The sequence below is a fragment of the Chrysoperla carnea genome, chromosome 3, assembly GCF_905475395.1.
Source record: "Chrysoperla carnea chromosome 3, inChrCarn1.1, whole genome shotgun sequence".
Taxonomy (NCBI): domain Eukaryota; kingdom Metazoa; phylum Arthropoda; class Insecta; order Neuroptera; family Chrysopidae; genus Chrysoperla; species Chrysoperla carnea.
This window is the reverse complement of record NC_058339.1, coordinates 78,969,059-78,983,598: the sequence shown is the minus strand read 5'-3', so window position 1 is coordinate 78,983,598 and position 14,540 is coordinate 78,969,059. Positions and strand designations below refer to the sequence as shown.

Here is a 14,540-nt window from a genome sequence, read left to right as displayed (position 1 = left end):
AACAAGCACCTGTGGAAATACCAACAAACCCATGCCAGCCATCACCATGTGGTCCTAATGCTCAGTGTCAAGTTTCTGGTGATTCGCCATCTTGCTCATGCTTACCAGAATTTATTGGTGCACCACCAAATTGTAGACCAGAATGTATCAGTAACGGAGAATGCTCTAATCAATTAGCATGTATTAATCGAAAATGTCGAGACCCATGCCCCGGCTCTTGTGGTGCAAATGCTGAATGTCGTGTAGTTAGTCATACACCAAATTGTATTTGTTTACCTGGCTATTATGGGGACCCATTCACTGTTTGTAATGTTCAAGAAATACAATCATTGCCACAAGAAAGACCAACACCTTGTGTACCTTCTCCATGTGGAGCAAATGCTATATGCCGTGAACAAAATGGCGCCGGATCTTGTACTTGTATGGCAGACCATATTGGCAACCCGTATGAGGGTTGTAGGCCAGAATGCGTCCTTAATTCAGATTGTCCATCAAATCGTGCATGTATCAGACAAAAATGCCAAGATCCTTGTCCAGGAACATGTGGACAAAATGCAGATTGCCAAGTAGTCAATCATTTACCATCATGTACATGTCGTCAAGGATATACGGGAGATCCTTTCCGTTATTGCAATATTCAACCACCACAATGTAAGAACTATTTCTTAAATCTGATAGTTGTCATTTTTTGGCAATTATTATTATAAATGGAATATACTCATAATCAAATTTTAAAACCCTGCTCAATTATTATTAACAGCTATTGAACCAGAGCGTGGTAATCCATGTGTACCAACGCCGTGTGGACCCAATAGTCAATGTAGAGAAATTAATAACCAAGCAGTATGCTCATGTTTACCAACATTTATTGGCTCACCACCAGGATGTCGACCTGAATGTACTGTCAGTGCGGAATGTCCCTTAAGTCAAGCTTGTATGAATCAAAAATGTGTTGACCCATGTCCAGGCCCTTGCGGTTTGAATGCACAATGTCATGTTATAAATCACAGTCCAATATGCTCATGTAAATCAGGCCATACTGGTGATGCATTCAGCAGATGTTTCCCAATACCACGTAAGAAACTTATATTCAATTTTCCTAAAAATGTACACTTTTTTCTGGTATCAACAATTTTTCTTTCTTCTTAAAACATAGCACCGTCTCCACCTCCGGCTACTCCAATATACACAAATCCATGTTTGCCATCGCCATGCGGTCCATATTCTGAGTGTCGTGATATCGGTGGCACGCCGTCATGCTCTTGTTTAAGCAATTATATTGGAAGTCCACCAAATTGTCGTCCAGAATGCACAATAAATCCTGAATGTGCAAGTAATCAAGCATGTATTCATGAAAAATGCCGTGATCCTTGCCCTGGATCTTGCGGTTTGTTTGCGCAGTGTAACGTTATTAATCATACACCTGTTTGTACATGCCCTGAAGGATATACAGGTGATCCATTTAGTAATTGTTATCCTAAACCACCACCACCGCGTAAGTTTTTTTTTTTATTTTAAAAAAATCTGTCGTATCTTCGATGAAATGATACATTGTTGTTCTATATTACAGCAGAACCAATTGAAACAGATCCTTGCAATCCATCACCTTGTGGTGCAAATGCTGAATGCTTAAATGGAGTTTGTTCATGTTTAACTGAGTATTATGGTGATCCTTATTCTGGATGTAGACCCGAATGTGTTCTTAGTTCGGACTGTTCTAGAGAAAAAACTTGCATTCGAAATAAATGTGTTGATCCTTGTCCAGGAACTTGTGGACAAACAGCTGAATGCGTTGTTATTAATCATATACCAATTTGTAGCTGTCCAGTGAATTATACCGGCGATCCATTTATTCAATGCCGTCCAATTCTCTTTAGTATGTATTAATTTATTACGGAAATGTTGGAGTTTAAATTTTTGTTAACTTTAATATACTTATTTAATATTATAGCGGAAGAAACCTCGAAATGTATCCCATCACCCTGTGGTCCTAACAGTCAATGCAGGGAATTAAATAACCAAGCTATTTGTAGTTGCTTGCCAGGTTTTATTGGTTCACCACCACTGTGTAGACCTGAGTGTGTTTCAAATTCTGAATGTTTGTTAAATAAAGCTTGTGTTAATCGTAAATGTATTGATCCTTGTCCTGGAACATGCGGCTTAAATGCAATTTGTCATGTTGTTAATCATAATGCAATTTGCAGTTGCCCGGCTGGGTACACGGGAGATCCTTTCATTCAATGTTCTAAACGTAAGAGTATTTTACAGTTATTAAATTATCAGTTTTTACAACAAATTATTCAATCATGTTATTTAAATATTTCTAGGGCTAATTATTCCACCTGTTACACAAGAACCACTCAATCCATGTGTGCCATCGCCATGTGGACCCTATTCAAATTGTATAGTTTCATCAAATGGTCAAGCATCTTGTTCTTGTATTGCTAATTATATTGGTCAACCACCACTTTGTAAACCAGAATGTGTGGTACACGATGATTGTCAAAATTCACTTGCTTGCATTAATCAGAAATGTAGAGATCCTTGTCCTGGATCTTGTGGAATCAATGCTCAATGTTCTGTTGTAGGCCATGTTCCGAATTGTATATGTATCTCAGATTATGTCGGTGATCCTTTCACTAGATGTTCTCCAGCACCTCAACAAAGTAAGGATGAATTATGTTCTGTTTGATTAGTCCAGTAATTATAGGGTGCTAAATATGAATTATACAATTTTTATTTTTAAACATTATGATTGTTTCGACATAGTATTTAATAGAGACGTGTTCTTCGATAATAAAAGTGACCCAAGTCAAAAAGAAATAATACACTCGTACCTGCGTAATTTAATATGATATATGAAATTTCCATAGATATAACTGGTGTAAGCTGATTGCTTCAACCCCATTTCGGGTAGTAAAAAAATAAAACTTTTATCAGGTCATCCAGCTGATTATTTTCATTGAATAAAAAGATGATAGAACGATTAAAGAATGCGTTGATATATTTTTTCATTTTGTATTAGTTTTTTAAAGCGCGCTTTTGACAGCTTATCCTTTCGCTATTTAAAAAGATTGCTCTCTTGTGTTGTTGGTATTTGTAATTTTTGATAAGTGTTATTTTTGTTAATTTTGTACTTCATCATTATTATATTGTTGCCGAAATTCCCAGTTTAGCCATCCAAATTTAGACCTTTCGGTTTACTCATTTCCCATTGCTTTTGAAATTTAAGTAAAATGTCTCAAAAATCATATATCCAAATATAGCCAACCTAAATTATTTAATCGTAAGTAATCACTATACATAGAACATAATTAACAGCCATAATTATGGCCAAACGTTACATCTGTATAACATTCTATGTCTATAAAGTGACCTGTGAAAAGGTTCCAATTAAAATTGGTAGAAAGAGGTAGGAGTGTCGAATAGGCATTTTAAACTTCAAAATCATTTTAATCACTTTGAATCACTTCCTTCTAGTCCGAGCACTTGCGGACTATATGCGCGCGCATCGCGCACGCAATATTTGACATTTGATCCAAACACTGCTGTACATATGAAAAAGCCGTATTTATACTGCCATAATTTTAATACTATTTGCGCAGGAATAAACATAAATCACTGCAATTCCGTTTAAGCTCAAAAGAAGGGCTTTAAGCTCAAAAGAACACTGATCGTGTGAATATAATTAAAAAGATATTTGAAAGAAAAACACATTATGAAATAATCTTTTTAAAGTATAAGTTCTCTCTATAAAAATAGCGTTATTACTACTGAAATAATTTTATGTATATAAACTAAATAATGTTATTGACATTTTGTATAATAATATTGAAAAAAGGTAAATTATTTTATAATGTAACCGATTTGATTTAAGCGCATTTATATAAAGGTATCTAAAAATAAAATAGTTATCTTCTTTAAATAAATGATTAATTTTTTAACAATTTAAAACAATATTTTAAAATAAATTTTTTTAATTAGTTGTTAAACCAACTCCACCGTCTGACCCTTGTTATCCATCACCATGTGGATCTAACGCACGATGTAGAACAGAAAACAACAGACCTATTTGTGAATGCTTGCCTGAATATCATGGAAATCCATATGTAAATTGTCGTCCAGAATGTTTAGCAAATTCAGATTGTCCAATGAATTTAGCATGTATACGAAATAAATGCCAAGATCCTTGTCCAGGAACTTGTGGAGTTGGTGCAATTTGCACTGTTGGAAATCACATACCCATTTGTACATGTCCTGAAGGAACAACTGGAGATGCATTCACTATTTGCCAACAAGCTCCACCACCTAAAGGTAAACATACAAATTGCATTTTTTATTTTCTGAAAAAATTAATTAAAATGTTAGAACTAACAAATTGATTTTTTGATAATAGATGTAACGCCAACCGATCCATGCTATCCTTCACCTTGTGGTCGCAATACAATTTGCCGTACTCAAGGAAATGTTGCTATCTGTGAATGTTTACCAGGATATGAAGGAAGTCCAACTAGTAGCGGATGCCGCACTGAATGTACTATCAGTTCAGATTGTGCAAAAGATAAAGCATGCGTTAGAAACAAATGCGTAGATCCTTGTCCGGGTGTATGTGGATATGCTGCAGTTTGTCAAACAATTAATCATAGCCCAGTTTGCAGTTGCCCATCTGGATTAGTGGGTGATCCATTTACACTTTGCAAAAAAGAAATAATTGAACACACTGATCCTTGTTCACCATCTCCATGTGGCTTGAATGGACAATGTCGTGTCGTTAATAATAATGCAGTATGTCACTATCCTGAATGTGTTATTAATCAAGATTGTCCACGAACCAGAATATGTTTAAACCAAAAGTGTAAAGATCCGTGCATTGACGCTTGTGGTATAAACGCAATTTGTCAAGTAGTAAATCATAATCCTGTATGTTCTTGTCCAAAAGGATATATAGGATCACCGTTTGCCGAATGCAAATTATCACCTCCACCAATAGAAATTCGACCAGAATGTACTCAAGATTCAGAATGTACAAATGATAAATCATGTATTAATCAACAATGTAAAAATCCTTGTGTAGAATATCCAAATAGTTGTGGCACAAATGCTGAATGTCATACACAATTCCATAGACCAATCTGTAGTTGCAAAGATTCGTATACAGGAAACGCATTGACTGCGTGTTACGAAATTGGCTGCCGTTCAGATTCGGATTGTCCATCAACTGAATCGTGCGTTAACAAAGAATGTGTAAATGCTTGCAAATTTACACAATGCGGAATAAACGCTATGTGTCGAGCTGATGGCAGTCATAAATCAAGATGTTATTGCCTAGAAGGATACAAGGGTAATCCATTCACAAGATGCGATCGACCAGAATGCTTACGAGATGAAGAATGTCCATACAATTTAGCTTGCGTAAATGAACGTTGTGAGAGCCCGTGCCATTGTGCTCCAGGTGCTTTATGCACCGTCACCAATCATAGACCATCATGTCAATGTCCACCAGGGTACCAGGGTGATCCAAATGTTATTTGTGCAGTAGCTGTTATTCAAGAGCAACCACAATGTAAAATGGATGCAGATTGTCCAAGCAAATTAGCATGCTTTAGTGGAAAATGTCGCAATCCATGCACTGAGGCTTCGCCATGTGCACAGAATGCTTTATGTACAGTTGTCGATACATTACCACTTAGGACAATGTCTTGTCAATGTTTACCTGGATTTGTTGGGGACGCTGATGTTCAATGTAGACCAGGTATATTCATTTCAAATTATTTGCCTGTTCTAATAAATTACAAAATTATTTTCTTTAATCATAAATTTTTATTTCAGATTAAAACTTTGTTTTCAGGTCATTGTTATGTACATATTTTAATATACACATTAATTCTATCTTTTCTTAAATTTAGCATTTACATTTTTTATGTAAATAAATTCACATCTGAATGTACATAATTTATAATCATTCGACTATTGCACGAAATTTTGAATTCTTATTTACTGAGAAAATTTTCTGATTATAGTTGAAAAAGGCGGTTGTGAAACTGATGATGAATGTCCATCAAACAACATATGCTTAAATAGAAATTGCGTGAATCCATGTATTGCAAGAAATCCATGTGCTTCAACAGCTATATGTGAAGCTAATAATCATAAAACGATATGTCATTGTCCAACTGGTTTATTAGGAGATCCGTTTGTAAATTGTTATGAAGGTAAGAAGATAATTTTATAAAAACGTAAACTCTGATAAATATGTGCAAAACCTTCCAAAATGTAGTCTTATTTACATGTTTTGCTCGCAAAGAAGTTGGACTGTCAAACAGAATTTTAGATTTGCTTCCAGGTCCCGATTCAGGGGAAGCGAGCCGGGAAAACGCCCGGAGCGTCAAAAATGTGGAGCGACAAATCCTTAAAATATGATATACAGTAATCTTTATAATCGGGACTCAATAAAATCAGAGTTATGCCGAAAACTGGGATTGCATAGAAAAATTCATTATAAATTAAATAAAACACTAAAAAAACACTATTGAAATTTGTACATATAATATATATACCCTGTATATAGGGTATTTTTTAAGTTCTAATACGCTTGAAACTTGAAAAATAACTCATATAGATAAAAATGCTTCAAGCGAAAAATTTTGGGTGTGTAGGCGCCCATCTTAAGCATATATTAAACGTGACTTAAATTTTCAAGCTCACTTTACTCCATAATTGGCAATCGATAGATGAACACTTTAAATCAGAAAGTTGTTATTGATTAAAAAATAAACATTTTTTTATCGAAACATTTTTCCGCAAATCCTACAGTTTAGGCAAAAATGGATTGAAAAATTTTACCCAAAATTGTTTTTTCATATCAAAATTGTTATTTCGTATAATTGTTTCTGCGAAGTCTAGGGTTTGTTTTTCTATAAAGACCAATTTTGTTCAAATGGAATGAACAAACGCACAAAAAGCTAGATTTTTGTTATCAATTTCTGTCTAAATTATTCGGTTTATAAAGAACAACTTTCTGATTTAAAGCGTCCTTCTATTGTTTGTTTTACGAATCAGAGTGATGGTTTAATTGAACCTGAAAACTTCGATTCGGTGACGGTGTAAGATGTGTCCCTTTGAAACTAATATTTTCGATTGAAGCATTTTCCTCGATTAAATTTATTTATCGAGTTTCTAGGTTATGTATATGGTATGAGTGTAAACGGCGACAAATATTATTTTTGCCCGGAGCGGCTAAATTGCTAAATTGAGCCCTGTTTGCTTCTTATATATGAATACAAATTTTGAAATTTATGTTTTGCCATCTGGTGGAGCTAAAATCCAACACTCAAACTATTTTTAAAACAATCAAAATTCGATTTTTATTTAAATTCAAATAATAACATTTTCCCTCATTACAAAACGTATCTACCTAACGATACTAAATTCATATGGATTAACTGTATTATAATAATACATATGGTGTTTTTCAGTCGCTGTTCCATCACCTGAGTGCACCACAAATTCAGAATGCTCAAATAACAACGCTTGTATTAATGAACGTTGCCAAGATCCATGTGTAATATCTAATCCATGTGGAACAGAAGCAATTTGTAGAACAGTTCAACATATACCTATTTGTAACTGTCCTGATGGTTGGGGTGGTAATCCACAATTGCAATGTTATAAACGTAAGTATAATTTTGAATTATTCACCTTTTTCACGTAAACATAAACTTACAAATCATAAAATAACAAATATCTTTGAACTTTTTAGCTGAATGTAAAGTTGATTCAGACTGTCCTTACGATAAAACTTGTATTAATGAAAATTGTTTGAATCCGTGCCTACACGACAAGAATAGTCAATGTGGTAGGGGGGCGGACTGTCGAGTACAACAACATAAAGCACAATGTCACTGCCCAGCAGGAACTCAAGGCAACCCATTATTAGCATGTATTACTGGAGTTTGTCAATATAATGAAGATTGTGCTGACCATGAAGCATGTGATCGATTAAATCGTATTTGTCGACCTGTTTGCGATGATGATACATGTGCAGATACTGCTGTTTGTGTTGGTCGTGACCATCAACCACAATGTTCATGTCCATCTGGAACATCAGGAAATCCATATATTAGCTGTACGCATACGCAAGTTCCTATAGAGGCTGAATGTCGAGTAGATGAAGATTGTCCCCCACAATTTGCTTGTATCAATAAAGAATGTCGAAATCCATGTTCGCAAAATATTTGTAGCGTCGATCAAGAATGCCGTATTTTGGACACGTTACCGTTACGAACTGTTATGTGCCAATGTCCTCCAGATACTATAGTCGATGCTAATGGCAACTGTAAACCTATCGGTAAGTATTCTTTTATTAAAGTTGAAACCTGGTTAAGTGGCTCCATTAATAGAGGTCAGAATACAGGTTATTTCAGTTATAGAGGTGCGATTATTAAATATGGTCCACGTACCATGTTAGTAAACTCTGTTCAAGTTCAGGATGTTCTGATAAACGTACACGTTTTAGTTTTTCTTGTCCAGATTATTGTGATTGAATTTTATCTTCATTCTGAATTATTCAATAACGAGTAGATTTTGGCACATTAAATTCGGCACAGACTTCATCGCATGTCTTCTCACTTTCATAAATGCATATTAACTTCAGTTTTGCACGTATTGATAACGATTTGAGCCTTCGTTTCGGCATTTTTGAAATAAACAACCGTATGAAAGTAAAGCAGAACTAGTTAAGTGCGGAATTTGCGAGTGGAGTAAGAATAAGTAAGTAAACAAACAAAACGATGTTATCTCAGTTCTCAGTTACAGAAGTTAATGCATATAAAATTCATTCGCTGTCTCAGTTATAGAGGTAACTATGACGATAAAATCGAAAGAACGAATCCTAGATATAAAGATTTACTTCGTCCCACTATGAGAGGTAATTCAGTACTAAAGTGTTGAGACCTCAGTATGAGTTCCAGATATGGAGGTTTCTCACTTATCCAGAGCCCACTTAATCAAGTTTCACTGTTTTAAAAATTAAGCCAATAATGACTGAAATTTATAATCAACTGTATAAATAATTTTTTCAGTCCAAATTTCACCACAATGTGTTACTGACACTGATTGTGGATCAACGGAACGTTGTTTGGATGGTACTTGTCTACAAGTATGTCAATTAGATCCTTGTGGTATCAATGCTCAATGTAATGGTCAAAATCATCGTGCCCATTGTACTTGTGCTGTGGGTTACATAGGAAATCCTCACATTGAATGTAGTCCAAGTATGTATCTACTTATCTTTTTACAAACTAATTATTTTGGAACTAAAATGCTACAACATTAATTTTAAATTTACAGTTCCAAAAATACCAGTGATTCCAGCGGTACCTGAATGTTACAAAAATGATGATTGTAATGGAGATCAAACTTGCTACAATGAAAGATGTATTAATCCTTGTGCTACAGATAATCACTGTGCCCAAGGATCTTTCTGTTACGTAGAGAATCACCAACCAATTTGCAGATGTCCCATGGGATATCTAGGACTACCAACAATGGAATGTATACCACGTAAGTTATAAATTTCAAAAACCCATCTACGTTTCAGCTCTGTTATATATTAACAAATTTAATTTACGTTTATTTTATTTACAGCCACAACAGCTACCGTTGGATGTAAATCAAATTCAGAATGTCCTGGTTCAGAAGCGTGTGTTAATGGTTTGTGTGTAAGTCCATGTAATTGTGGGCCAAATTCAGAATGCCGAGTTAACAATCATTATCCAATATGTTTCTGTAAATCGGGTTATTCTGGAAATCCACAATATGGTTGCACGAAACGTAAGTTAATTTATAGGTCAATCAAATTAAACCTTGAACTTTTCATCAAATAAGGTATTTTTGGTTTTTCAAGTCCAATTTAACGAACTCGGCAAACGACCGAATCATTCCGAAATATAAGAAAAACCCCGAAAAGTTTGCCCTCATTTCAGTTTTTATTGATTAGATAATTTTTAAAGAAGATTTAATTTTCAAAAATTTGAGATAAAATCGGTTTTTATAGGACCAATAGTTTCAGAGATACAGCTTTTCAAAATTTGTCTATTTTTCATGTTACACGATTCTACGCAAAATTTCATCTTGTAAACCGTTTTGGTATCCATTTTCTCCAAAACTATAAAAAATAAAACTTGTGAAACATTTTGGAAGAACGAAAAAAAATCTAGAAAATTTTAGTCCTTCCGGGTGAAAATCAGCTAAAAATTAAATACGGTGTAAATTTTCGCGATTTTTTTTATTTTTTGACGTGATACGGTCGATTGCCGAGGCCAAAAATCTTCGATTTTAAATACCTAATGCAAGGTTCACCCGCTTTTCATGTATAATTTGAATCATTATATATTCTGATTTATAAAAGATTAATACGCAATTTTATTTTACAGTGGAATGTCAATCTGACAGCGAATGTGGCAACGAATTACAATGCTTTAACGGTCAGTGTTTAAATCCATGTTCGTTAGAAGATCCATGTGCAACAACAGCTGAATGTTACGGACACAATCACAGAGCAGCATGTAAATGTTCTTCTGGATATGATGGAAATCCATTTGTAAAATGTGAACGAATTGAATGTCAAACCAACAGTGATTGTCCGAACGATAAAACTTGTATTGAACAACGTTGTATAAATCCATGTTCAAATGAAGCGAATCCACCATGCGCACAAAATGCTATTTGTTATCCACAAAACCATGCAGCAAATTGTAGATGTCCTGATTATTTACCAAATGGAAATCCATTATCATATTGTGAACGTACACCTATCCATGAAAATGAACCTGAATGTAAATTTGATATTGATTGTCCAAGTAAATTGGCTTGTATACGAAATACATGCGTGAATCCATGTAAAGAACTCTCACCTTGCGCATCGACCGCCCACTGTAGTGTGTTAGATTCATTACCTGTTCGTACAATGATTTGCACATGTCCTGATGGATGGGTACCAAATAATGATGGTGAGTGTCGTCCGATTGTTGTACCTGTTCCGCCCGGATGTACAGTTGACGATGATTGTTCAGCAAATGAAACATGCATAAATCGAGCTTGCCGTAACCCATGTAATTGTGGCACAAACACCAATTGTTTCATTCAAAATCATCGTCCAATCTGCTCATGTTTAGAAGGATTTGATGGAAATCCAAATATTGCGTGTCATGCAATTGGATGCAGATCAAATTCTGAATGTGATTCTGGAAAAGCTTGTGTGAATGGAAATTGTATTAACCCATGTCTACTAAATGATCCATGTGGAACGAATGCTGAATGCTTTGTACAAGGCAATCAAGCACAATGTCGTTGTTTAAGTGGATATCGTGGAAATCCAACTGAAAAATGTTCCATCGTGGGTTGTAGAAGTAACAGCGACTGTCCAAGTGATCGTCAATGTATTAATTCACATTGTATTAATCCTTGTGTATATGATAACCCATGTTCACCACGTGCTGAATGCCGCGTACAAAATCATATGTCATTATGTCGATGCCCACTTGGATATTATGGAAATCCATATGTGGATTGTAAACAAGAACAGCAACCCGAATGTAAAGTGGACACAGATTGTCCATCTTTACTTGCCTGCTTAAACAATAAATGTCAAGATCCATGTGCTATATTGGAGCCATGTCAACGGCCATCACAATGTAAAGTTGTTCCATCACCAGTAAGAACAATGATTTGTACTTGCCCAACTGGTTATATTAGTAGTGGTAGTGGAACTTGTAAGCCAACACCAACGGCAATCAGTATCGGTGAATGTTCAGCCGATTCGGATTGTCCAAACGAAAAATCTTGCATTAATAACTTATGTAAAAACCCATGCAATTGTGGTGAAAATGCCCAATGTCGAATTTATAATCACAAACCAGTTTGCTCATGTTTAGAAGGTTTCGTTGGAAATCCTGAAATTGAATGTGTACGAGCTGGTTGTCGAAACAATGACGAATGTTCTGGATCACAAACATGTATCAATCGGAAATGTGTACCAGCATGTTCTATTGGTCAATGTGGTGTACGAGCTGATTGTTACGGTGTAAATCACAGAGCCGTTTGTGATTGTCCACCAGGATTTATGGGTAATCCAGACGTTGCTTGTGTTATAGTAGGTTGTCGCAGTGATTCAGAATGTCCATCTGATAAAGCATGCATAAACAACAAATGTGAAAGTCCATGCTTATTATCCAATCCATGCGGTCCATCAGCTGAATGTAAAATTTATAATCATAAAGCTGTTTGTACATGTCCAGTTGGCTTCAGAGGTGATGCTGAAATTTGTATCAAGGAAGAACCTGGATGTCGAAATGATTTAGATTGTCCAAGTCAAACAGCATGTATTAATTCCGAATGTATCAATCCTTGCAACACAACACAACCTTGCGGTATTAATGCTGAATGTAAAATCATTGATACAGTACCGATTCGAACTATGATCTGTATTTGTCCACCTGGTTTACAAGGTAACGCAGCAGAAGAATGTAAGCCCGTAGTTCGAGGTCCATGTCCACCAAATACTGCATTAAATGAGCAAGATATTTGTGTTCCATGTTTACCCGAAAGAGGTTTGAAAGTCAATGAAAAGGGTTATTGTGTATGTGATTTAGAACGCGGCATGATTATTGACGAAAAGGGTAATTGTGTTTGCCCAGTTGAACACGGTTATGTCCTCACACCAATCGGAACTTGTGTTCCAATTGGTCCCGAATGTGAGCGAGATTCTGATTGTGCAGATAATAAATATTGTAACCCCGAAACAAAAACATGTGATGATCCATGTTTAATTAAAAAATGTGGACTTAACGCTTTTTGTAACGCTACACGTCACGAAGCCGTTTGTCAATGTATTAACGGTTACACTGGTAATGCTGAAATTCGATGCAATCATACAAACAATTTCCGTACTGATTTCCCACGCCCCGATATGACAGTCAGTTGTCTATCAGATGGTGTTCAAGTAGAAATTCATATTACCGAACTTGGATTTAATGGCGTACTTTATGTCAAAGGCCATAGTAAGGATGAAAAATGCCGACGTGTTGTTACCATGCCTAGTGAAGTTCGAGTGGAAATATTCAAGGTAGAATTTGGAAATTGTGGTTTGATTCATGTGAATGGGCAAGCTAGCTTTGTGCTAGTAATTCAAAAACATCCCAAGCTTGTTACATATAAAGCGCAAGCATATCATATAAAATGTATGTATCAAACAGGAGAACAAAATGTTACTCTTGGATTTAATGTATCAATGCTTACAACTGCTGGAACCATTGCAAACACCGGTCCACCACCAACATGTCTTATGAAAATTGTGACGTTCAATGGCCAAGAAATTAATTCCGCTGAAATCGGTGATAACTTAAAATTACAAGTTGATGTACAACCCGCATCGATATACGGTGGTTTCGCTCGCAGTTGTGTAGCTAAAACAATGGAAGATAACGTCGAGAATGAATATATAGTAACAGATGAAAATGGTTGTGCTACAGATCCAACCATTTTCGGCGAATGGACGTATAATGCCGAAACACAATCATTACTAGCAAGCTTTAATGCATTCAAATTCCCTAGCAGTGATAACATACGATTCCAATGTAATATTCGAGTGTGTTTCGGTAAATGTCAACCTGTAAATTGTCGTGGTTATAATGCGTTTGGTAGAAGAAGAAGAGCTGTCGATGATGAAAATGAAACTGCTTTGGCTATTGATGGAGATGGATTGACTGGTCAATTACGTGAAGAAATAACTATATCATCAAATGCAATTTTAACGTTTGAACGTAGGGAGGAACGATTTGTAGATCCAACAGAAGGTAAATATTTCATAAAAATTAACTTTAAGTCATAATACAATTAAAGCATGTCGCATTCTCGCAATGCCAAATGATCCATGGATGTTTTATTTCGCATGGTTTCTATAATTCGAAAACTCGACATAAGACTTTAGTAGTAGAATCCAAAGAGGAAAGAATAGAGAAGAAGCAGCCCATAAGAACTAATGTAAAATCGTTTTATACGAGTTTCAGCACCTCTACCAAGTAAGGCGCCCCCGCAGAGGCCGACAAACTTAATAGTTGATCGCCACAGTCTCCAGATGTCACTTACGACTATATTTCTACTTTTTCTCTCTCCTATACTATACTCTTTGATAGAATCTTTAAGGATAAATTTTATTAATTTTATGAAAAAATTTTTTCAGCTCCTGATTTGCAACGCGATATGCAAGATATTTGTGTGTCTATGATTGGATTTATAATTGCTTTGATTATTACCGCGCTATTAGCGTTAGTAGCTGTAGCAGTTGCTGTTTCTTGTTGGCTTATGGCTTATCGACGTAGGCCGACAGCAACAGGACCATTACCACATCCACCAGAATTCCCAAATCCATTATTTACAACACCAGAACCAGTAGCGGAACCTTCTCCAGACTATCTAACGTGAAATGATCAAGAAACACATTTATATATATAAATAAGTCTAGTAATGAAATTTAATAAATT

At 35.4% G+C, this 14,540-nt stretch overlaps 1 protein-coding gene across 1 annotated transcript in view; it reads left to right on the top strand.

Annotated features, from left to right (window-relative positions):
- Positions 1 to 14,540, top strand: part of LOC123294510 — a 279,274-nt gene extending 264,734 nt beyond the window's left edge. The window contains 16 exon segments of the mRNA XM_044875560.1: positions 7 to 651; positions 761 to 1,075; positions 1,157 to 1,495; positions 1,571 to 1,876; positions 1,958 to 2,251; positions 2,328 to 2,666; positions 3,985 to 4,314; positions 4,397 to 5,752; positions 6,021 to 6,212; positions 7,476 to 7,673; positions 7,760 to 8,347; positions 9,081 to 9,266; positions 9,349 to 9,561; positions 9,646 to 9,831; positions 10,434 to 13,853; positions 14,240 to 14,540. Coding sequence (XP_044731495.1) covers positions 7 to 651; positions 761 to 1,075; positions 1,157 to 1,495; positions 1,571 to 1,876; positions 1,958 to 2,251; positions 2,328 to 2,666; positions 3,985 to 4,314; positions 4,397 to 5,752; positions 6,021 to 6,212; positions 7,476 to 7,673; positions 7,760 to 8,347; positions 9,081 to 9,266; positions 9,349 to 9,561; positions 9,646 to 9,831; positions 10,434 to 13,853; positions 14,240 to 14,481 — 9,149 coding nt within the window. The 3' untranslated portion in view covers positions 14,482 to 14,540.